General features: G+C 42.8%; 3 protein-coding genes across 4 annotated transcripts; 2 read left to right on the forward strand and 1 right to left on the reverse strand.

Moving 5' to 3' along the window:
* The first annotated feature begins 1,352 nt into the window (after positions 1-1,352).
* Positions 1,353-2,768, forward strand: LOC120064954 (protein PET117 homolog, mitochondrial). 2 transcript variants are annotated; one of them, XR_005478630.1, is made up of 3 exons: positions 1,353-1,581; positions 2,026-2,244; positions 2,659-2,758. XR_005478630.1 is itself a non-coding variant. In XM_039015565.1 (3 exons), exons 1-3 carry the CDS (start codon positions 1,486-1,488, stop codon positions 2,662-2,664), a joined length of 255 nt encoding a protein of 84 aa, XP_038871493.1. In that variant the 5' UTR covers positions 1,355-1,485; the 3' UTR covers positions 2,665-2,768. The 2 variants fall into 2 exon arrangements, 1 of the variants encoding a protein (XP_038871493.1); XM_039015565.1 differs by having other exon boundaries at positions 1,355-1,581; positions 2,026-2,178; positions 2,659-2,768.
* LOC120064945 (cysteine-rich protein 2-binding protein-like) lies at positions 2,143-10,315 on the forward strand. Its single transcript, XM_039015554.1, has 11 exons — positions 2,143-2,244; positions 2,659-2,944; positions 3,272-3,393; positions 3,720-3,841; positions 4,086-4,267; positions 4,637-5,062; positions 5,482-6,080; positions 6,356-6,489; positions 7,008-7,183; positions 8,714-8,904; positions 9,779-10,315. The coding sequence occupies exons 2-11, from the start codon at positions 2,686-2,688 to the stop codon at positions 9,950-9,952; spliced, it is 2,385 nt and encodes a 794-aa protein (XP_038871482.1). The 5' UTR covers positions 2,143-2,244; positions 2,659-2,685; the 3' UTR covers positions 9,953-10,315.
* A 573-nt stretch (positions 10,316-10,888) lies between these two features.
* dzank1 (double zinc ribbon and ankyrin repeat domains 1) lies at positions 10,889-23,844 on the reverse strand. The gene is made up of 20 exons (XM_038966292.1): positions 23,736-23,844; positions 23,400-23,553; positions 23,010-23,139; positions 22,577-22,625; positions 21,966-22,072; positions 21,470-21,552; positions 21,233-21,350; positions 20,694-20,807; positions 20,370-20,462; positions 19,281-19,403; positions 18,856-19,020; positions 18,189-18,432; positions 17,437-17,540; positions 14,320-14,403; positions 13,982-14,099; positions 13,443-13,537; positions 12,915-12,998; positions 12,510-12,637; positions 12,149-12,223; positions 10,889-11,800 (listed from the first exon to the last, which is right to left on the reverse strand). Exons 1-20 carry the CDS (start codon positions 23,842-23,844, stop codon positions 11,632-11,634), a joined length of 2,346 nt encoding a protein of 781 aa, XP_038822220.1. The 3' UTR covers positions 10,889-11,631.
* Between the last annotated feature and the right edge of the window lie 285 nt (positions 23,845-24,129).

Here is a 24,129-nt window from a genome sequence, read left to right on the forward strand (position 1 = left end):
CCTTTTTTCAGCCCTCAGCCTTTTTTCTATTGGCTATAATGTCCAGTAAGCACAACATTTGGAGACTTGTATGTATGAAGGAATTTAGGCGTTATTTTCAAATAGACAATATTAAAATAGTGGCAGTGTTGGGATGGCTGCAAAATGTAACTTTTTTTTGCTTAGAAAATTTCACTAACTACTTAAATATATCACATGTTGAATGTAGCCACTGGATGCTGTATAATTCGGTAGGGTAGGCTAAACATCACAATTGCTTGTAATGAAATTATACCTTACCTGTTTGAAGTATATTTTTAGATGTCATCTTCAGTTGATGCCTGTTGGGTTGCACCTGCATAAATATTAAACACACACACACACACACACACACTATATAAAAATTTGAAAAGTGGGACACTCGAGATACATTTTTTTTTTCTTCAATTAATACTCACGCATTGACTCGGTCAGCAATTTTCTGCCACGCCAGCTCACGTTCTTTTGCTGCTGCTACTGTATTGCTTTTTTTCTTAAATATATATTCATAATCTGCATATGCATTCATTAATATTTATAACTCCACTAGGGAGAAGTAGGAGGTTCGAGACATTTTTTCTCCTGTTGTGATGATGAATCATGTTATCTGCGTTCCATTGATGAGGGCTTTTTATCTCCTCATGCACATGCTTTACTCAGGGTTAATTTAACTCAGAGTTGATTGAACTAATTGATATCCGCTGTCTCAAACCGAAAACTCAGAGTTTGACAGCTCAGAGTTCAGGTTTAAACTCAGAGTTTGTAAAACATGCTTTCTGAAACAGGGCCCAGGTGCGACAAAACCAGGGCCTGTAGGACCTACCTTGTTGATAGTGTTGTTAAGAAGGCAGAGCAGTGCTTTATTATGGACAGACTTCTCCCCATCTCAGCTACTGTTGTATCAATATGTTTTGACTAAGACAGTATACAATCCATGGTTACTCCACGCAGTTTAGTCACCTCAACTTCCACATTATTCATTACGACTTGTCCCAAATACAATGTTTTTAGTTTTGGAAATATTTAGGACTAATTTATTCCTTGCGACCCATTCCCGAAACTAACTGCAACTTTTTGGTAAGTGTTGCAGTAATTTCAGTCACTGTAGTGGCTGACGTGTATAGAGTCATCCGCGTAATATAGACACACTGGCCTTACTCAAAGCCAGTGTGGATCACATTTAGCCACTTATGCAACTTATATTGAAGACAACACATTTTGTATGATATTTTGCATGACTTAATGCGTGTTTTATGTCCAGAATATTTGCTAATTATTAATTGCATAAATGTTTAGAAAGTCTATTAAATCGATGTGTTCGACTTTCTCCAGATTCGGTACTCCACTCTACAGCCTAAACTCGTCGACCTCGACGCATAACTGAGATGTCCTGTGCTAACGTTATCCAACTCCTAGTTTAGCAATTCCCTTTGTCTCCAAACTACATGCAATACTAGATAGCTAGCTATGTCTACAACCTCTAAAGTTGTACTGGGCGTGTCTGTGATACTTACGGTGAGCACCGTTGCCGGAGTGCATCTCAAGCAAAACTGGGACCAAGAGGTAAACAATTAACGTTAGCTAGCTAACTACTAGCTAGCCTACGGACCAGCTCAATTACTGTACACTCCAATTCCTAGATAACGTTAACTAGCAAGAAGTCATAGTAGGGTACAATGTGGCCCATTCAAAAGTCCGTTGCAAATTAGCTAGCTACATTGAGAAAGTTGTAAGCAGAAACATTACCTTTAGCTAATGTTAGCTAACTAGAGTTAGCATTTTCATACTTTTCTGCTAGCAGACAGCTAACGGTAGATGGCTACATGCAATACTAGATAGCTAGCTATGTCTACAACCTCTAAAGTTGTACTGGGCGTTTCTGTGATACTTACGGTGAGCACCGTTGCAGGAGTGCATCTCAAGCAAAACTGGGACCATGAGGTAAACAACACCTCTAGCCATAATTTGACAGCTTTTACAGTGTTTTTTTTGTTTGTTCTTCATCAGAGACTTCATGCGGGAGTACTTAGAGACATTGAACGTTTGGAGAGGAAGAGAGAGAACCTGCGAGTGCTCGAGCAACAAAGAAGTCTGACCAAGGAGCTCAAGGCAGAGCGCGATAGGAGAGAATCTGGGCAGCAGGGCTCCGATCAACCCCAGGCATAACAACTTCTTTGACAGCCTTCACAATTGTTATGTAGCCACGTGTAGTGTAGTATGGTTAATGTACGTGTTGAAATATTGATAAAGCAATGTAGTACACCATAGTTTGTTTTCGAACTGGGCTGGGCTGTCTTTATCCAAATTGCCTTTTACAATAGACATCTTTGTAGATTCTCTGGCCAATGATTTATCAATTACGGGTTTGGAGGAAATGTAAACTAGCTGACACTGCAGAAGCCATTGCCACCCTTCTGGATAGCTATTGATTGTCACTGGTTTTGAAAAACATATAGGGCAATGCGTGGCATGCAGTTCGTTCCCTAAAGGTAGGCTATACATAGTGTTTAGTTAGGTAGTAGGCAACGTTATGATTTCTCTCATAGAATAAGGAATCCCTGAATCATACTGCTTTTATTTGAAAATGTCCTTACCCAATTGTGGCTGGTAAAACTAAAACTCTTCACTCTATCTACCCAGGAGTAGACTGTCTGACTCCACCTGGTTATGATGGAAAGCGGTGGTGAGCAGAGGGGCCAAGTGGAAGATGAGGCCATGTGCACCTCTGCCTCGGAGGGGCTGGAGGAGGGTGAGGTGGAGGGTGAGACGCTGCTCATCGTGGAGTCGGAAGACCAGGCCTCGGTGGACCTCTCGCACGACCAGAGCGGTGACTCGCTCAACAGCGATCTGGGGGAGGATGCCGAGGGTGGCTGGAACGAGGACATGGCCTTCTACTGTGACAAGTGCCACAAGTGGATCCCCATCGGTGAGAGGAGGGCCAGGCAGCCCCTGGGGGGGGGGAGCGACCTCTCCCTGCGACGGGGCATCGTTCTTTCTCAATATCACTTAACACTTGCAAATTTGTCACTACAATTTGGACAGAGTATATTTTACGCTGTTATTTCCTCTTTCCCCTCAGTGGGGTTGGCCTTATCTGTTCATCCATAGATATTATAAAGGGCTGCTGTTCCGTATTTGGATGTCATGTCGTGTCCTGTTGCACCGTACATGCTTTTCAAATAAAGAATGAGAATGAAATGAACAGAATGCCTTGTCTCTTAGCAGTCTTTTTATTCTCCTCCGCACCATTCAGCACAGCTGCACGGAGAGCAACCCAGCTACCTGAAAGGAGACAACTTCTTCAAGTTCACCTGCTATGACTGTACAGAAGATGTCAAGGAGACCTTTGAGAGGATGAGACTCACCTGGCAACAGGTACATGTGCCACAATGAAGCACTTTGGCAGTTTACAATAAAGAACTGATTTGCAGTGCAGCTTACGTAAGATAATAACATGAACAGGGTCAAATGAGGAACACCTTAATACAAACATATGGGGCTAAATATATGGGTCAAGATCCTTATCTAAAGTATGACCAAGTATAAAATTGCAGAGTACTATATATTGTATATTGCTGTAGACTTTTTCATTGATTATATTTGTTCTGGGCAACAGCCCTCTGAAATGAGTACTGAACGAATGTCATATATTATTTTCCTGGTTTTCACTGCAGTTCAGTGTGTTTTCTGTTTTATTTCAGGTTGTTATGTTGGCCATGTACAACCTTTCGTTGGAGGGCACGGGGCGTCAAGGCTACTTTAGATGGAAGGAGGACATCTGTGCCTTTATTGGGAGACACTGGACCTTCCTACTGGGCACCAGGTTAGAAAGAAAACAACCTTAATTTGGTTGTCAGTTGGTAAGGTTTTGATAACAGTTTGCATACAACCCTAAAAATGTCAACAGAAAACCTGAATTGTTCAGTCAATTATCAGAATATCAAGAGTGGACATATTTGGAACTTTACCCAACTTTTGTGGAAAGAAGAGCTATGTTTGAGTTATTCTTTACAAGTCTAGTGTTTTGTAAATGGATAGAGTTTTTGATGCATCACCTTCACCTGCAGGAAGAAGACTTCCACGTGGTGGAGCACGGTGGCGGGCTGTTTGTCGGTGGGGAGCCCCACGTTCTTCCGCTCAGGGGCCCAGGAGTTTGGCGAGCCAGGCTGGTGGAAGCTGGTGCAGAACCGTCCACCCACCCTGCGCCCAGATGGGGACAAGTCCTCGGTGGCCTACCTAAAGTCTAAAGGTGAACTGCGGAACACTCATAAATAACATTAAGTTTTCACATTTTCAGACACAACCAAAGGATTATTTTGTGTGTTAAATAGACTTATTTAAGAAAAGTCAAGGGGGGACATGACTTTAAAAATGACAGAGATATTACAAATGTTAAATTATTGTTAGAGGTAGTTAACCCTAAGCAGTTTGCAGAATTGTGCAAAGTCTGTTGTGCGAATCAATTACATGTTTTTGAGGGGTAACCAGCTACTGTTGAAGTGGAGTCCAAATAAATTCACCCCTCCAGGCGACTGTACATGCATGTGTTTTTGATTGAGCATTTAGAGCCCTTTTTGTTTAACCATTTTTGCTTAGCTGGCGTTTGTTACTTTCTCAGCCGCCTCCAAGCCAACCCTGGAGCCCATCATCACGGTGGAGGGCTTACGGAAGCGTGCGGGCCGTAATCCGGTGGAGAGTGCCATGCAGCTGAAAGAAAAGCGCTCACGCACCCACGAGGCCAAGGACATCCGGCGGGCGCAGAAGGAGGCGGCGGGGTACATGGATCGCAGCACCTCCTCCACGCCTGTCAAGTTCAGCGGCCGTGGCGGTGGGAGGCGACCTGACTTTGTCCTGGAGAAAGGCGAGGTGGTGGACTTCTCCTCAATGAGCTCCTCGGACCGAACACCACTCACCAGCCCCTCGCCGTCGCCCTCTCCAGACTTCTCTGCACCCGGCACCCCCGCCTCCCACTCAGCCACGCCCAGCCTGCTGTCGGAGGCTGACCTCATCCCTGACGTCATGCCACCAATGGCGCTCTTTCACGGTAAGAAGTCGGGGTCCCCTTGATCTTGGAATTTTTAGTCTAGATAGAAAATGAAAGGAACCATTCAAAATACAGTTACTGTTTTAGTGGTAAGCAGTCCAAATTTGTCCCACAGGGGCAAGATGAGAAATGGTGTCAGATAGCATTTAATACCACAATGTAAGATTCGTGGGTGTGCCAACCAACAAAAAAACGTCAACAATGGAGCAATATTCCAAGGTGCATTTCATGCCAATATCAATTTATTTCTAGGATATACAGTATCTGTCTGTAGTGCTATAGGAATAAATTACTTTCTGTGAGAACAACGTTTCAGAAATCATATTCCTCAAACTAAATTAGTTGAAATGATCAGTGAATGGCTGGAAATCTCACAGAATGTATTGTTAATATTTCCCATTTCTGATTTGAAACTCCAGATGACGAGGAGCTAGACGGCGAAGGCTTCATCGATCCCGGCATTGAGTACATCCCCTCACCCAGCATGTCCCTGGGCACTGGCGCCCTTGTCGTTCGCAAGAAGCTGCGACCAGGAGCGCACATCAAGCAGGAAGCAGAGAGTGATGAAGAGGAGGGCCGTGACCGGGACGATGAAGACGACGAGAGAAGGGGGCATGGCAAAGGCCAATCCAACGTGGCCAGGGGGGCATGGGGTGGCGGGGAGAGGAGGAGGGGAGTCCTAACAGAGAAGGGGGAGGGTTTGCCTCCCTCAGAGCCCCGGTTTGCCCCCCTCAGCCTTTATGAAGAGCGCGTGCTGCTGCGGCGCCTGGAGGCCTGTCCGCAGGCGCTGGCAGTGACTGCGCAGGCCAAGCGGCTGCACAGGAAGCTACTGGTGAGGCAGGCCAAACGCCAGAGAGGGCTCCCCCTGTTGGACATCGATCAGGCGGTCAGCGCCACCCTCAGTCTGGTGGGAGGGGTGTACGGGGCCCAGGAGGGGGGACAGGGCCACTACGGGGGCTCCGGCACGGGGAAGTACCGCACCACCAGCCAGGATCTCCGAATCCTTGACCGCTTCCAGGTACACCTTCACTACCACAAGCACAGATGGCAAATCCGTTCACAGATCACACACACAAATGTATGCACTCTCTGTACTCTTGGTCGCTTTCGATAAAAAGTCTGCTTTGTGGCATTTATTATTGCGATTAAATTCTGATTTGTTATGAGCGGTCACGAACTAGAATAACGAGAATGAGAGGAATGATTGGAATATTTCCAAACACATTACATCACATGCGTGATACATCTTTTGCTTCGATCACACGTCTATGGAATGCATTTGATCCCTTTTAGACAACGGTGTCCAGCAGAAGAGGGTACCACCAGCCCACAGTGTCCTTCTGGCACCGGATCATGGGCTTGGACGCCAGCATAGACCAGGGCATCAAGAGCCCGTACACCTCCCGCACTCTCAAACCCTTCATAAGGTATGCCACACGCCCTTACCTCCTTCATGAGGCACACCACATGCAGCCTTATACCCCTAATATGATAAGAGACATTTGTGACCACCTGACCTATGACATTAACCTGTAATTAAACCCTGCTACTCAAGGTGAGGTATAACAATCACAGCATGGAAGGAACCAATATTATTGTGGCTCTATTCATGCGGTTTTTCTCTGTTACGTGCAGTATGTAGCCCTCCTGAACGTGCCCCTGAATGTGCCCAATATCTTTATTACGTTCAGATTGAAATGCATTGTGAAGAATAGTCATTCCTCTCTGACACACAAATAAAAAGATCATGTTGCCTCTATTCATGGCATTTGTTTTCTATCCAATCTCCTGGGTCATATTCACTAGACACCAAATCGAGAAAAAAAATGGACTGAAACGGAGAGTGACAATTTGAACTTCTCCAATAAGAAACTTGTTTTTGTTGCGGAATGTTTTCCATTGCAAAACGTTTTGCTACGGTGTGCACTAATGAATCCATCACCAGGAGGGACTACGAGAACAAGCCTATGAAGCTGAAGATGTTGGCGGAGATCCGTGCCTACCCCCACAGGAAGGACCCCCTCTGGGACCCAGATCCAGAGGCCCCCATCGACTACTGTTACGTCCGGCCCAACCACATCCCCTCCGTTAACTCCATGTGCCACGACATCTTCTGGCCAGGTAGGAGACTGAACAGGGCCATGCTATCATGTTTGGATTTTTATTTTTTATTTTACTTGATAATTTTTACATTTCAGACTAGGGCTGGGCATTATACCATATTTTACTAGATACCGGTATTTATGCGCATACCGGTTTGGATTTTTACTTTACCTTGTATAACGGTATTTGAATGTTTGGTTTGTTAAATGTGATACGCCGTGTGTAACGTCCATTTTTATAGTTTACTCCGCTACTTGAGTCATCCCTCTCTCTCTCTCTCCATGCTGCTTTCCACACAGACCTAGTCCCAACCCCTGTCATTCAAGGAGCGCATTTGTTGTTGCTTGACCACGAGACACTTTCGTTCAGTCTGCATGGTCAATGCAGCACATGCAACATGTTGATGACAACGATGTTTCCACTTTGATCTTAATATAAATCCACAAGTGTTCTATAATTACAATATTAGTTTGTGTTTCTACAATCTGCAAACAGCTAGTTTGTATTTTCTTAGCAAGTTAAGCTAAATCGTGTTAGCAACTAATGCTAATCGCTAGCTAACTAGCTAATAAAAGTATTGAGTCAGAGCAAACGTAGCTAATACAGCCTGATACCAGTACTGGTGGAGGCTTAAATCTGCATGTTTGTGCAACATTATCTTTAAATCAAAGAGGAATAGGCAACGCATGAATATGTTGGCTATATGAATAAAGATTTAATGTAGCCAAAGATTATAGGGTCCCCTAGGAAACACTGAACATCACTTTGTTTTTTTCCTACCATGTCACAATAACTCGTAAATGGCATTTTCACTCGTTGTCATGTCAAACAACTGTATTCAAAGTGCCCACTATTATTTATATTGTAACTATAGAATTATAATAAACATATTTACATGATTCCAAAAGTTCACCCAAGTGTTTTGATCTAAATCGCAATTGCAACATTTGGTTAAAAATATGGCATACTATTTTTGCCCATATCGTGGCAGAGTGGAAAGGATCTCAAATGAGGGTAGGAAATGCAGGAAATTATTTCAGGAAATTATTTTTGTTTGAATTGAACAGTATAAAACAATCCGAATGGAGATAGACCCATTGAAATAATTTAGAATATGTGTTGCCACGCACTACTCATGAAGCAAATGTATAACTTTTATTAATCAAAAACATAAAATACTGTCCAAAATTTGAAAAATACCTTGAAATTATATTTTGGCCACGTCTCCCCGCCCTATTTCAGACTGGGAACTTAAAAGGGACATTCATTTGGGGCTGAGGCATATTGCTGGATCTTCACAAACCATGTTGTGGGACATGGAGTCATCTTGACATTAGACTACTTATAAAATGTCTGACAAACATTGATTTAAAGTGTTGAAAGTGTAATATTCTTTTAAATATGTTCGTGTGAATGCAGATGGAAATATTGTCCTTGTAAAATAAATCACATGGAAGCATACAACATTGTGCATATTTATTCTACTTTAAAATATTCCCCTCAAAGTTTTAGATTGCTGGCTGATTTTCTCTCTGGCTCTCTTATCAGGCGTGGATCTCTCCGAGTGTCTCCAGTACCCAGACTTCAGCGTCGTGGTCCTTTATAAGAAGGTGGTGATCGGCTTTGGGTTCATGGTGCCGGACGTGAAGTACAACGAGGCCTACATCTCCTTCCTGCTGGTGCATCCCGAGTGGAGGAGGGCTGGAATCGCTACATTCATGATCTACCATCTCATTCAGGTATGGTATCATAATAACTAAAAACAACAATACTACAGTTGCAAGCAGCAATTAAAGGGTCACTATACTATTGTCTACATAAAAAGTGGTGAAGCACAGCTTTTATAGAGACTCTAAGCCACATTGTATAGAGCCATACTGCCATCATATACATGTCATTGTAATATACACTAAGTGAACAAATCATTAGGAACACCTGCTCTTTCCATGACAGACTGACCAGGTGAATGCTATGATCCCTTAAGGATGTCACCTGTTAAATCCACTTCAATTAGTGTAGATGAAGGGAAGGAGGTCAAAGGAGGATTTTTAAGCCTTGAGACATGGATTGTGTATGTGTGCCATTGAGAGTGAATGGGCAAGATTTAAGTGCCTTTGAACGGGGTATAGTCGTAGGTGCCAGGCGCACCAGTTTGAGTGTGTCAAGAACTGCAACGCTGCTGGATTTTTCATGCTCAACAGTTTCCCATGTGTATCAAGGATGGTCCACCACCTTAAGGACATTCAGCCAACTTGACACAACATTGAAGCATTGGAGTCAACATGGGCCAGCATCCCCGTGGAACACTTTTGACACCTCAAAGAGACCATGCCCCAACGAATTGAGGCTGTTCTGAGGCCAAAAGGGGGTGCAGCTCAATATTAGGAAGGTGTTTTGTACACTACTGGCGCTTAGTGCTTTTTAGACCAGAACTAACTTGACCCTACGGCTACATTAGATTTAGTCAAGTTAGCTCAAGACTGCTAGAAATACCTATAAATAAATAACCGTAAAATGAACTTAAATTGTTTGGATCGATCTACAACCGCACAGGTTAAGTGGTTGAAAAAAGGGAAGATGTCTTTTCAGGCAAGGTTCTCTTTTCCCCCACAGACCTGCATGGGAAAAGACGTCACTCTACACGTCTCGGCCAGTAACCCTGCCATGCTCCTATACCAGAAGTTCGGCTTTAAGACTGAGGAGTACATCTTGGACTTTTACGACAAATACTACCCGCTGGACAGCAAGGAGTGCCGACACGCCTTCTTCCTGCGGCTACGGCGGTGAGACAGGAAACGGGACAGGCCAGTATTCAAGCCATAGAAATAGAATTACTAGAATGTACAGTCCCAAGTAAATTAATGTTCCATTGGTGAACTGGTAGCCATATTGAGTGTACTAGTCAAATTGTCGTTGTCTGTTGTAGGGTTTGTATTTCTATACAGGCAATCAGTCAGAAGGAGTAAAAAATTAATCTGGAAGTGCCTGTGCTATTCAGTGTAGCCATTGTATGAACCTATGGTGAGGTGTATTTTTGTTGATCCACAGAAGAGACTGAAGGACGATATTTTATTGTAATTTTGTACACTCGCATTTCTGAATAATTCTGCAGCCCAAGTGGCAATTATATAAAGAAAAAAATCATTCACATTCTGAATTCTGTCTTTATTTGCTTGCTGGAATATACTGTATAGTGAGATCCAAAAGTATTTGGACAGTGACAAATGTTTTGGTTCTGTATTCCAGCACTTTGGATTTGAAATGATACAATGACTGAGGTTAAAGTGTAGACTGTCAGCTTTAATTTGAGGGTATTGTCATCCATATCGGGTGAACTGTTTGTCAATTATGTTAGTATTACGGAGTAAAAGTACTGTAATTTCTAGAGTGAAAAGGATGCCTGTACATAATAAAAAAAGTATACAGCAAAAAATGTGGCAAAGCAATACATTTTTTGTTCTGAATACAAAGTATTATGTTTGGGGCAAATACAACACATGACTGAGTACCACTCTCCATATTTTTAAGCATAGTGGTGGCTGCATCATGTTATGGGTATGCTTGTTATTATTACGGACTGGGGATTTTCAAGTTAAATAAAAAATGGAATGAAGCTAAGCACAGGTAAAATCCTAGAGGAAAACTTGGTTCAGTCTGCTTTACACCAGACACTGGGACATGAATTTACCTTTCAGCAGGACAATAACCTAAAACACAAGTCCGAATCTACACTGGAGTTGCTTACCAAGAAGATAGTGAATGTTCCTGAATGGGTGTGAATAGTTATGTAAATGAGATACTTCTGTGTATATTTTTCAATAAACCATTTCTAAAAACATGTTTTCACTTTGTAATTATGAGGTATTGTTTATAGATGGGTAAGAGAAAAATATGTAATCTATTTTAAATTCTGAGTGTAACAACAAAATTTGGAATAAGTCAACAGGTATGAATACTTTCTGATTAAGTGTATTTGTCCAAATACTTTTGGTTCCTTAAACTGAGGGGACTATTTACAAAAAGTGATGTAATTTCTATGGATGAAAATACCCTAAAATTAAAGCGAACCGTCTGCACTTAAACATAAGTTATTGTTTTATTGCAAAGCGCTGGAGTACAGAGCCAAAACAACAAATCTGTCAGTGAAGGCATTGGTTCGATTGTTTTGTTAGTATTAGCAATTTACAAGAAATTGGTGTTTTTCCTCAAACGGTTGTAGATGTTTGTAGCACTACAGTACATAAGGTTGGGGTAAATTCCTTATCAATCCAATTTCTGGAAATTATAATTGATTAACAGAGATTCAAGATAATTGATGAATGGTCAATTCAGAAAATAAGGCCACCATGGAGAAAAGGTTGCATGCCAAATGGGACCCTGTTGCCTATTTAGTGCACTGTTGAGCAGGGCCCATAGCAGTGAACTTTAGGGTGCCATTTGGGGGCCGCTCACAATTCTCTCTGTCATCAGAATGCATCTAGGCTTGGGTGAGTCCTAGGTTTGACCAGTCTGTCTAGCATGCCCTGACCCATCTTAGCAGCTAGTAGAGACACCAAAGGGCTGCAATCTGAAGTGACCGCCAAGTCATAGGCCGTCAGACCTCTGTCGTTCTTCTTCCGAATGCTGGCGTTGCATCTGGAAGGATTGGGATGGGATAAATTAATTGACCCTGGTTATGTACAGCAGGGTTTCCCAAAATCTGTCCAGGGGCCCAACCTGGGGGCACATTTTGTTTTTTTGCCCTAGCACTACACAGCTGATTCAAATAACCAACTCATCATCAAGCTTTGATTATTTGAATCAGCTGTGTAGTGTTAGGGCAAAAAACAAAATGTGGCCCAAGGACCGAGTATGGGAAACCCTGATGTACAGTATTTTGGAAATAGTAAATTCCTGATATGGGCTATGCAATGGCTTGGGGCTGTCCTACGTGCACTAAACCAGAGCATGCAGATATAAAGTATATAGCTGGTAGTCTCTTACCCTAATAGTGTCTCTGCACACTGTAAGCCCTTACTCCCAAGAGCAGCAGCCTCATGCAGAGCGGTGTTGTTCACCCTATGAAAGAAGAAAGAGAGAAACTTAACCTTTTTTAAAGTGGAAAGACACAGGAACGAGAATCCCAGGTCCAACACCTCAGAGTATTTTCAGCATGAAATTTATACCGGTGCGATTAATGGTTGGATGCAGCTCATGCACATGTAAAGGCTGCTACACACTACGCAGACGGGGCTTAGTTTGCGTAGAGTTTTTGTGTAGCACTTCGGGAGACAACTTCCGACAAGATTCTCCAGGGGAATCAATAAAAATCTGAATTACTTTAATCTGTTAGCACTGTACTTACGGCCCAGACTGCCGGTTGACGTCAGCTCCCCTTTGTACCAGCACAGGGAGGACCTCGTGGTGCTCGTGCAGCACAGCAACAACCAGGGCAGGGTGTCCGTCGCACCCCTGGCATGAGGGATCTGCACCCTGGCACAATATCGCAATGTTAGGGGCATTACAAGCAGGGGAAATTAGAATTTATTTTTTTACCATGCCGACCCGAAAGCTACAGTGCTGGCTCTGATATTCCTTTCACATGGATGTAACAAGATTCCAGAAACTCTGGAATCTGTGCAACCAGGTCAGCCTAGTACAGTTCGGTTCGGCTATATAAGTCGGTGTAGTTATTTCATGGTCCTTCAAGACAGAATCTTAAAAAGCATCTCAATATGAACATTCCTTTTACCAGCTTTGATTAAGTTACCTCATCAAGCAGTTGCTGGACCACAGAGATCTCCCCCCTCCCGTCTGGACCAACTTCCCTCAGAAGCAGACTGTCTTTGGATGGCTTGGAAATATAAATCAATTATTGTCATAACAAATTAAGGTAATTGGACATTAACACCATTCACTTACAGTTAGATATGCAGTGACCTAGCACTATTGTGAATGTGTGCATTGAAACAGATCATGCCCGTGAAATAATGCAGTTGGATTAAACTGAACTGCACTGCGGAAAGTTTGCACTTTTCCAAGGGCACAAACGACTGTAAACAAAAGTATAAAGCTATGGTTCGGTCCAGAAACAACCCCAATCCCTTAAACCTTCGGTACCTGTGGCGATCTGAAAGGATTTGACAGGGAAAAGCAATATGCCTAAAGTCCTACCAAGCCTATTGGAGAGCGGGGTGGACCATATGTGATCCTCTCAGATCTCCACAAGGGCTTGGGGTTGTTTCTGGGTTGTTCCAAGTCCGAGCCAAAGCCTCAGCTAAGAAAAAGTCCAACTCACAGGCGGTTTCTGTGCAACGTCAGAGGTCCAGCTCTGACTGAGGTTTTTCACTGTTCTCCTGGAAGCTGCAGACTTTGAGGTAGCGTTCTCACTCCCTAACAGCAACATCACAGCCAGACAACATGAATATACATAAAACTGTACCTAAAATAAATTCACATGAATATAAAGAATGATCTAAAACAAATAATAAACCAATACTTCTGAGATGTCAACGAATAACTATGGGTAGTATTCTGGCTTAAAAGTCAAGCATGTAGTGTCGTATTCTGGTGTATTGGTCTACACATGCCCCAATGCGACGGGGGTCAGGCACGTAAATTTAGTAAGTCTCTCGTAAAAAAATCTAAAGTCTCTGAATAAATAAAATATTGCGTCAGATGCTCAATTAGGGTCTGGCAGGAGAAGTTGAGAGAAAGGTACTAACGAAGTCTCCACCCCCCTAAACAGAAACGTAGTCTGTCCCCGAGATATAAGTATAAGATAGACAGTAGATGGTATTAATATCTCAAGTTGAAATACAAAGTAGGTAGGTTTACCTTTCTCACCCAGGCTGGTCTGTCTGGCTGATAGGCCGCTCATGCCTTCCGTCACACTGCTGAGGTTCTGGTTCTCTGATAGGATAAGGGGCTTCTCAGTCCCGTCTACCTGACAGGACTAAGAAAATATTTGTTGTGGGCCTTATGTTTGGCCTGAAATATGCTCCAGACAAGACAAAGAAGAATTTACTAAAGGAAAGATTTTACACAGGACAAGGAATCCCATAATGTTTAGCAAATTAAAAGTGATTGACTGGTGACATGTTACAATGTATAACAGAAATGTCTATTTAAATGTGTCCATTTCAAAGTGTCATAGCATAGCAAAAATGAAAGACCTTAGTTTTTTCAAGTCCAGCGGAGACAAAGTTGATCCTCAAACTGACTTCATAGTTGTCCTCCTGGATCACAGCTGAAACCATCTGAACCGAGGGGGAAAAAACAAGAAGCACATGAACATACATCAAAGATCATTTTCCCCTATTGTCCTGGGGATAAGGAATACTTTTATGAATACCTTCTTAGGGACATTTGCATGAATTGGAACCAATGCTACAGATAGTGTTAGGTTCCAGATAATGATAACACCTTACAGATATAATGTGTTGTAAGACTTGTCATAAACATCTATGACACACCCCCCCCCCCCCCCCCCCCACAATTTTGTCATATCCAATTGGTAGTTAGTCTTTAAAACAAAAATGTTTTATTTAAAAAACATATTTTTTGAATTGAATATTCGAAACATACAATATACTTGCAGTGAAGCCGCTCAATAACTACATCATACCAGTCATCCAACAGATTCGCATTCAGAGCGATACACAGAAGCATCCAGGGTCAATGCCCTGCTCAAGGGCATGTTGACCAATCTACCACCAGGCCAAAAAACGTGAACCCGAACCCTCCAAGATCCCCCCACAGTTCCCCAATAGCTGTCCCTCAACCATTTGAGACCCCTCCCACAGTCCCCCCCCCAGGAAGAAAAATAAATTAAAAATACAATTAATTCCATTCCCCACCCTCCAATGCACCAATTACAGTCCAATTACAGTCTTGTCCCATCGCTGCAACTCCCGTACGGACTCGGGAGAGGCAAAGGTCGAGAGCCGTGCGTCCCCCGAAACACAACCCCGTCAAGTCGCACTGCTTGACACAATGCACGCTTAACCCTGAAGCCAGCCGCACCAATGTGTCGGAGGAAACGATGTACACTGCGACACAGCCTGGATCAAACCAGGATCTGCAGTAACGCAGCTAGCACTTCAAAGCAGTGCCTTAGACGGCTGCGCCACTCGGGAGGCCAACACCCTTTTTTAACGTCTTAGTGACACTAATGATCTTATGATGATCCTGTCTAACTTACAGTTATAGAAATACAGTTGATGTGGGAAGTTTACATACACTTAGGTTGGAGTCATTAAAACTTGTTTTTCAACCACTCCACAGATTTCTTGTTAACAAACTATAGTTTTGGCAAGTCGGTTAGGACATCTACTTTGTGCATGACAAGTAATTTTTCCAACAATTGTTTACAGACATATTATTTCACTTATAATTCACTGTATCACAATTCCAGTGGGTCAGAAGTTTACATACACTAAGTTGACTGTGCCTTTAAACAGCTTGGAAAATTCCAGAAAATGATGTCATGGCTTTAGAAGCTTCTGATAGGCTAATTGACATGATTTGAGTCAATTGGAGGTGTACCTGTGGATGTATTTCAAGGCCTACCTTCAAACTCAGTGCCTCTTTGTTTGACATCATGGGAAAATCAAAAGAAATCAGCCAAGACCTCAGAAAAAATTTGTAGACCTCCACAAGTCTGGTTCAGCCTTGGGAGCAATTTCCAAACGCCTGAAGGTATCACGTTCATCTGTAGAAACAATAGGTCGCAAGTATAAACACAATGGGACCACGCAGCCGCCATACCGATCAGGAAGGAGACGCGTTCTGTCTCCTAGAGATGAACGTACTTTGGTGCGAAAAGTGCAAATCAATCCCAGAATAACAGCAAAAGACCATGTGAAGATTCTGGAGGAAACAGGTACAAAAGTATCTATATCCACAGTAAAACGAGTCCTATATTGACATAACCTGAAAGGCCGCTCAGCAAGGAAGAAGCCACTGCTCCAAAACCGCCACAAAAAAGCCAGACTACGGTTTGCAACTGCACATGGCGACAAAGATCGTACTTTTTGGAGAAATGTCCGGTCTGATGAAACAAAAATAGAACTGTTTGGCCATAATAACCATCGTTATGTTTGGAGGAAAAGGGGGGAGGCTTGCAAGCCGAAGAACACCATCCCAACCGTGAAGCATGGGGGTGGCAGCATCATGTTGTGGGGGTGCTTTGCTGCAGGAGGGACTGGTGCACTTCACAAATAGGAAGGAAAATTATGTAGATATATTGAAGCAACATCTCAAGACATCAGTCAGGAATTTAAAGCTTGGTCGCAAATGGGTCTTCCAAATGGACAATGACCCCAAGCATACTTCCAAAGTTGTGGCAAAATGGCTTAAGGACAACAAAGTCAAGGTATAGGAGTGGCCATCACAATGCCCTGACCTCAATCCTATAGAAAATTTGTGGGCAGAACTGAAAAAGCGTGTGCGAGCAAGGAGGCCTACAAACCTGACTCAGTTACACCAGCTCTGTCAGGAGGAATGGCCCAAATTCACCCAACTTATTGTGGGAAGCTTGTGGAAGGCTACCCGAAACGTTTGACCCAAGTTAAACAATTTAGGCAATGCTACCAAATACTAGTAGAAAGAGGAGGAAGGGAAGCGCTACTAAGGTACACTATAGTATATTTTGGTAGATAGAAGGTGCTCTTTGGTAAAAGGGGTAAATTGGTCATCAAAAAGAAAGGAGGACCAAGGTACTCTTCATATAATTAATTAAAATGCCTTTATTAGTATGGCATGTTCAATAGAAACAAAGTTTTTTTTAAACCGATGCGTTTCGGCGGAGTACTCCCTGACGAAGGCCATGCAGCCGAAACGCGTCGGTTTTTAAAAAACTTTGTTTCTATTGAACATGCCATACTAATAAAGGCATTTTAATTAATTATATGAAGAGTGCCTTGGTCCTCCTTTCTTTTTGGCTACCAAATACTAATTGAGTGTATGTAAACTTCTGACCCACTGGGAATGTGATGAAAGAAATACAAGCTGAAATAAATCCTTCTCTCTACTATTATTCTGATGTTTCACATTCTTAAAATAAAGTGGTGATCCTAACTGACCTAAAACAGCTAATCTTTACTGGGATTAAATGTCAGGAATTGGGAAAACTGAGTTTAAATGTATTTGGCTAAGGTGTATGTAAACTTCCGACTTCAACTGTACATAAAGGTTCATACAAGCTAATAAAACATTCTATATCTGTTTGTTTTCAGTAACGTATTACCAAGATTATAGCCCGGATTAGTTATGAGAGAGGCTGGTCATACCCGGCCCATGCGAGGCTCCCCTATGAGAGCTCGAAACTCAGTGTTGTTCTGAGTGTAGCTGCGCAGGTGAGCACACACATGGTCCAGCTGCTTCCTCCAGTACCCTAGAGAAGAGTGAGAGAGCGATAAAAGGGAGAACGAAAGTGTCAGAGACAGTTTCTAAAAAAAGAGTCCCCAGCATTTATTTTACTACTTCGTGGTGCAAGCAATAAAACAGTAGAAAAGATCCTTCCTTTCTATGGGAGATTTTCCTAGCCACCGTGCTTCTGCATCTGCATTGCTTGCTCGTTGGGGTTCTAGGCTGGGTATCTGTATAGCACTTTGTGACAACTGCTGATGTGAAAAGGGCTTCATAAAATAAATGTGCTTGATTGAGAAAGTGGTCAGCTCTGTAGCGTTGGTTAGTCCTTGTACTGTATAACCTCCGTCTATGCAGGTGTCTTACTAACTCTGCCGGGAGGCCTGGGCTTTTGGGGCACAAAAAAATGCTCTCGCCCTGTGCTTTTGCCCTGTAACCACATGGTCGCCAGTTCAAGCTTCACTGCGGCTTTTCTCCCTCTATCGCCACATTAGGGTTAGTAGTGCTCTAGGATAACGTTTCCCCTAGGAACCGATCTAGGATAAACTTCCTCTCCCCCAATCCTAACCTTAACCATTATTGGGGAAAATGCTAAATTGACCCAAGATCAGCATCTAGGGGCAACTTCACCCTACACCAGTTAGCCGTTATTTAGGCACTGGCAAGCAGTCACCTCTGCCTGGGCTTATAGCTGTGAGCAGTGGTCTGCGGTCCCTCATCTGCTCCTGTCTCCTCAGCTCCAGCGCCACCTGCTGGCCCTTCCTGTGGACTTCAGTGCCCGACGGGTAGAACAAGCCCACCGTCTGAGTCTGCTGGTCCGCCCGTGCTGGTGCCGGGGCCAACGCCACACCGGGGGAAACGGAGGAGGGCACAGCCTGCCAGTTGGCAGTGGCACCGTCAGAGGTGTGAGTGGACATCTGTTGAGAGAGGGAGAAAGAAAGAAAGATGGGGAGGAAGAGTGATAGACAGAGAGAGGAGGGGGGTGAGAAATAAGGAGAGATTGAGAAAGATAGAAATGGAGAGACATTTTTATTTATTTAATTGTGGGAAGGATGGCTCTCACAAAACACTCAGAGAATGTACCACTGTATCACATTTGGTGACTAAGAGTGCGTGCACACACGTGTGCCCTTTTAACAAGGGTTATTAGAATCAGGGAGGGGCTCAATATCATTTAAATTCAGGAAGTAAACTGAAATTCCAATTTTCCTCAATGATTCTCTGTGAGAAGAATATGGAATTGGAATTTAAGTTTACTTCCTGAATTGACTGAATTGAAATGAAATTGACCCCCCAACCCTGTTTAGATATGAGTAAATATGGCAAGGTGAGGGACGTACTCGCTCCAACTCCAGTTTCCCCCCCATGGAATAGGCAAGGCTGGCACGTGACTCCCCCCTAGGTGGCCCCTCCAGAAACACCCCACAGGAGCCACAGAAGTTGGCATAGGGGTGGCTGCTCGCTCCGCACCGGGAGCAGATCAAACAGCTGACTGAATGGCCAGGCTGGCAGGGAGGGGTACCAGTTTACAACAGAGAATGAAATGGACAGAGGATGAAAGGTACACTTTGTGAAGAAAATGTGCGTGCTTGCTTCAGCTGTCTAAAAGTATGTTTATGGTAGTGGAAGAAGTTTAAATTGCTAGAGGCTAATGTTAACCTGGTGGAACCAGTCTCATTGCTGCTTTCAACATTCTGTTTTAGTGAAATGGATGGAAGGTTGAATGGATGGAGGAACAGATGGTTGGGGCAGGTAGTATGCTTACCTTGGAACCGCACCAGTCACAGAAGCGCGCATCCGAGTGGTTGACCCGGCTGCACTTAGAACAGGACATCATCTTGCCTGCTCCAGATGGAAGTGGCGGGGCACTCTGACCACCCAAATCAGCCTAGACAGAAAAATGTCAAAAAACCTACGGTAGCACCTTGACTTCTCAAGAAATAAAATCTAATGTGTACAATCACAATATGTAGGCCAACATCTGATCATGCACAAGAGTCACTACGTCTCTCACAGGGTGGGTGCTGGAGAGCTAGTGGATGTGCAGGCTTTCGTTCCAGCCCATCACTAACACCACTGACACCAGTTGTCCAAACTGAAACCATGACTAGATCATTATTTGAAACAGGTGTGTTAGTGATGGGATGGAACAAAAGCCTGCAGACCCAGTGGCTACGTACTAGTAATAGTAGGAGCGGAATGGGAGAAACCTGGTTGTATAAACTCCTCGTGGTAGTTCACGCTCTTAATATGTTGAGAGAGATACTTCTCAGAAGGTAAGTGTGATATTCAACTATAAAATATTTGAAGTGTAGTTACATTAAACTGGCTGTCTGGAGCATATTATACAATAACTAAAGTATATATGTACAGTATATATGTTTTATTGTCACATACACCGGATAGGTGCAGTGAAATGTGTTGTTTTATAGGGTCAGCCATAGTACAACGGCGACCCTGGAGCAAATTAGGGTTAAATGCCTTGCTCAAGGGCACATCAACAGATTTTTCACCTTGTTGGCTCGGATATTCAAACCAGGCAGCAACCTTTCGGTTACTGGTCCAACGCTCTAACCGCTAGGCTATCACGAAAATCTTATGTCTCGCAAACTAATGTAAACGCCCTCTTGAAACACTAGCTGCACCCTTGAAAGGCTTGTAATTATATGCTGCGGGTGGAGGTTTTTCAACTTGAGAAGTGAGTTTACCCAATTCAACTTGGTTACATTTCTTTGTAGTTTGCTTGCTTTCTGACTAATTTCATACTACAACAAAAACCTAGGCATTTATACAAGTCTAAACTAAGCCTAATAAGGATAATTAGGCTACTATAATACAATCAATGAACTCTTACAGTGGGTGGCTGCAGTAGTTTAGTTTCACAGGTGACACAATTTGAGATATGCGGAGGGTTTCCAGTTCCACATGACGGACAGATCACCTTGTTCTACAGCACAGAAAAAGGAAGCGAGTGGACAGGTGTACACACACACACACACACACACACACGCACACACAGAGTGCAAGTGAAAAAAACTATCCATTTACACTGCTTTGGATTGAAAAGGTAAATGTTAACACACCTGCAAATAAAGTAATCTATATTCAAACGTGTATATGTGCAAAGTCACAAGGTGTTTGAAAGCGGAGTGTTTGTGGCAGTAAACTTGATATTTACCTGGAGTCTTAAGCTGGCCTGAGGCTGGAGCTGGGGGCTCATGGGGGCCTCACATACCACACATGTGGGGGTGTTGACAGGCACCATTGTTTTACAGTGGACACACAAGCCCATCTAAAAACAAAAGAGAACCCAAACCTGGGCTGGTAAACATTGAATTGAAATGCCAGAATGAACACACAGGCCAAATTGAACATTGAATTGAAAGGCCTGAATGAACATACAGACCTGTTATCCTTGGGTGACTTAAGGGGGGGAAACTACTGAAAACACTGAATAACACTAAACTGCATTTCAATTTTGCAGCTATATACTGCAATATTCAAAAGTATATCCAAATCCTTTTTGTGATTTTCCCTGAAATCATATTATTTTGTGGTGGCATTTTTCTGCATTTTAAAACAAACACAGTCAAATTAACCTAATGTTAAATGCCACACTGTAAAATGTGCATACAATCAAAGAGTAGGCCATCAACAAAATGTTAACAATAGTAGCAGTATCAATAGTAGAAGGTGGTTTTAGAACTGGGGTGATACCTGTCCACCCTCTGTGGGTGGCAGCCTCTGGCCTGGCACAGGCAGCACAGCGGTGCCACACTGCAGACAAAAGCGGGCAAAGGGGTCTGAGGGGCGATGGCTCAAGCACTTCGCACACCTGGGGAAAGGTAGAAGTTGCGAGAGATCATTCGCTTCTCCATTAGAAACAATCTCTCTGCATCTTTGTCTCATGCTTTTTCTCTTTCTTTCTCGCTCGCTCGCTTTCTATTCACTCACCTCAGAAAGTCTGTCTCCCTTTGGATCCTTGACATTTGAGTGCTGGTTAGGTTTTTGAAGGGACTGTCTTCCAAGCTTGCATTCTGAAAGACCATTTAACACCAAATAATGAATGTTCTGTGGCGTTCTAAGTAAGGAGCTGTATTTGCTCATATGATTGTCATACCATCTATGCATGGTATGACAATGACAATAGGCTAACTTGGAACACCAGGGTTGTGGGTTTGATTCCCGCATGGGTCACAATGTATTTGTTAACGCTTAGCAGATTCTGATAATTGACCATATTAACACCAGTCACCATCATCCCCGTAATAATGATATAATATAATTGATAATATAAATATAATTAGAAACCGGGTGGTTCGAGCCCTAAGGGCTCTGCGTTGGGTCGTGCCTAAGAACAGCCCCTAGCCGTGGTATATTGGCCATATAACACACTCCCTCGGGCCTTACTGCTTAAATAATATTCACAATATATTTTTGCTGAATGTACCAGTGTCTGAGAACGATGTGAAGACATGGGCTCCGGAGCAGGGGACACAAGCCCTAGACGGCTGCTGAGGAACCGTGGACCTTTAGGGGGCCGGTAGGTCTTTGGCACTAAAGAGGACACACATGACCTATTACCAAAACGTACACGCTCTTACACTGCATAACATTCATAAACTATCAAGAATCCACTTCATATTATAAAGGGTATTATTGATAGCTTATGACAGTTATAAGGTTTATAAGTATTATATGAATCTCCATATATATAGTAAATGTCCGTTTGACAGTGTTCGCACCATTGAGATCCTATTCTAATTCCCAATTCTATGGTATGCACTGACACAGCAGCTTGCACTTATTGAGACAAGCATTTCGAAATGCTGATATTGAGTTTATAACAGTGTTTCACATTGCACATAAATATGATATTTAGTACTTACATTACAGTATGACAATTGTATGGTCAAGTAAACACAAATATTTTTGTGACACTAATATTTTTATAGGGGAGGGGGAAATAGCCCTTTAGGGAAATTGGTATTGAGCTATCTTTGTGATGTTGTTGAGGCAGTGTAAATTGCTCATCAGTAAAAGTTATTCAATTAGACATACCTTGAAGTTTCAGTGAGGCATCTCCAGAACCGTTCGCTGTCCCCATCTCCTGTGAGAAACAGTACAATACAATAGACCCACAGTAACAGTATACTCAGCTTCCCCTCAGCTTGTTCAGAACACATATTGATGCAGATGACAACACATTTGTTTGAATGCTCCATCATTGTAATGCATACAGTTTTCATGAGAATGCCTTAGCGCTTGATGTAGCCTAACATGCAATAACAGTTGTGTCAGTTATGTCACGTCATTGCTAGGCTTCCCCAGAAAATCTGTAAAGAAGCATGACGTTTTAGTAAAGTTTTAGAGATTCATAGCGAATTTAATGCAGACTGGCAATGTGACATATCTTGTCATAAGCTGTCGTTACATGTCAAACTTCACACAACATTGAAATGAAGTGTTAGCATGCAAATATGCCTGACTATACCTGCCTAGGGAGGTCTCGTTCATACTCCTTCAGAAAGTGATCTTCCTTGTCCTCAATGGAAGGTGGCTCGTTTGAGGGCACATACTCCACCAGAAATAGCTTGGTGACAATGGCACTCTCTCGACCATCCCTAAGGCAGATAAACATAAGGTCAGTTGCAGTCATCAATTATCCATAATAGCAATTATTATAACATAACAGCACCAGACCTCAGTCAAATAAGCATTTAGGGTACCCTTGATTTTGCTTGGGAGTTTGCACTTTTGGGACTATTATGTTGATTCAATTGTACAGGGAAAACGAAATAATATTTGACCCAAGACTGAATGGCAATGAAACAATAAATGTCTTTGTGTGATATATTTTTGTAGAATCCTTTCACAATCCAACCTGGTGATAGCCAGAGCTTTGACTGACACTTTGCCCTCAGGTAAGCGTATTGGTCCGCTATACTTCAAAGTGCTGTTCTCTCCAAACCCTGGTCTCTTCGTCACCTCTGGTTTAGTACCATCCAGAGTGTAGTAGATAGTGACATCTGGGGTATCTAGGCAGCAATATATGTTGTTTGTCAAAAACCTTTGAATCTAGGGCAGATGTTATCTATCAGTGCATTGTGGATCTCATTTTTAAAAATGAAACAATGTTCAAACATAAAAGTGGTACATAATATATATTAATGTTTACTCTAGCAACATCCACACATTATGGATACACGCATGTTTTCACCTGATTTGAGCTCAACAGGAGTTGTGGTGTCTATCTCATGCTTGGCTTTACCAGGAGGGGGGATTCGAATCGGTATGATGAGAGGCACCACAATGCAACCGGCTGCCATATTCGGTCCTATAATAAAAATGCATTCGGCTATAACAACCTTTTCATCAGTACATTGCAAAAGTCACATGTTTTATTATAAAATGTTTAAGCGGGATAAAGGCGTTTTTCTACCTGATATAGATGCGTTGATCAGTGACCACTGATGTTTCAGTGCCTATTCGACGCAGCAACGGAGAAACATACTCCTTAGCAACCACCACAGCCAATGGCAGGATTCACAATGTTTTCATTGTTTATTCTCAACTTTCATTATATTAGTTATAATTTTGCAATTCCTGAAATA

The sequence above is a fragment of the Salvelinus namaycush genome, chromosome 2, assembly GCF_016432855.1.
Source record: "Salvelinus namaycush isolate Seneca chromosome 2, SaNama_1.0, whole genome shotgun sequence".
NCBI lineage: Eukaryota > Metazoa > Chordata > Actinopteri > Salmoniformes > Salmonidae > Salvelinus > Salvelinus namaycush.

Excerpts from the sequence above, each read along its gene's own strand:
- LOC120064945 (XM_039015554.1), top strand. The coding sequence starts at position 2,686 with ATGATGGAAAGCGGTGGTGAGCAGAGGGGCCAAGTGGAAGATGAGGCC. Across the intron at positions 2,945-3,271 it reads CCACAAGTGGATCCCCATCG|CACAGCTGCACGGAGAGCAA; the intron begins GTGAGAGGAGGG and ends CGCACCATTCAG. Across the intron at positions 3,394-3,719 it reads TGAGACTCACCTGGCAACAG|GTTGTTATGTTGGCCATGTA; the intron begins GTACATGTGCCA and ends GTTTTATTTCAG.
- dzank1 (XM_038966292.1), bottom strand. The coding sequence starts at position 23,844 with ATGGCAGCCGGTTGCATTGTGGTGCCTCTCATCATACCGATTCGAATC. Across the intron at positions 23,140-23,399 it reads AAAGCTCTGGCTATCACCAG|GGATGGTCGAGAGAGTGCCA; the intron begins GTTGGATTGTGA and ends TATCTGCCTTAG. Across the intron at positions 14,100-14,319 it reads CTGGACTTGAAAAAACTAAG|TCCTGTCAGGTAGACGGGAC; the intron begins GTCTTTCATTTT and ends ATATTTTCTTAG.
- LOC120064954 (XM_039015565.1), top strand. The coding sequence starts at position 1,486 with ATGTCTACAACCTCTAAAGTTGTACTGGGCGTGTCTGTGATACTTACG. Across the intron at positions 1,582-2,025 it reads AGCAAAACTGGGACCAAGAG|AGACTTCATGCGGGAGTACT; the intron begins GTAAACAATTAA and ends GTTCTTCATCAG.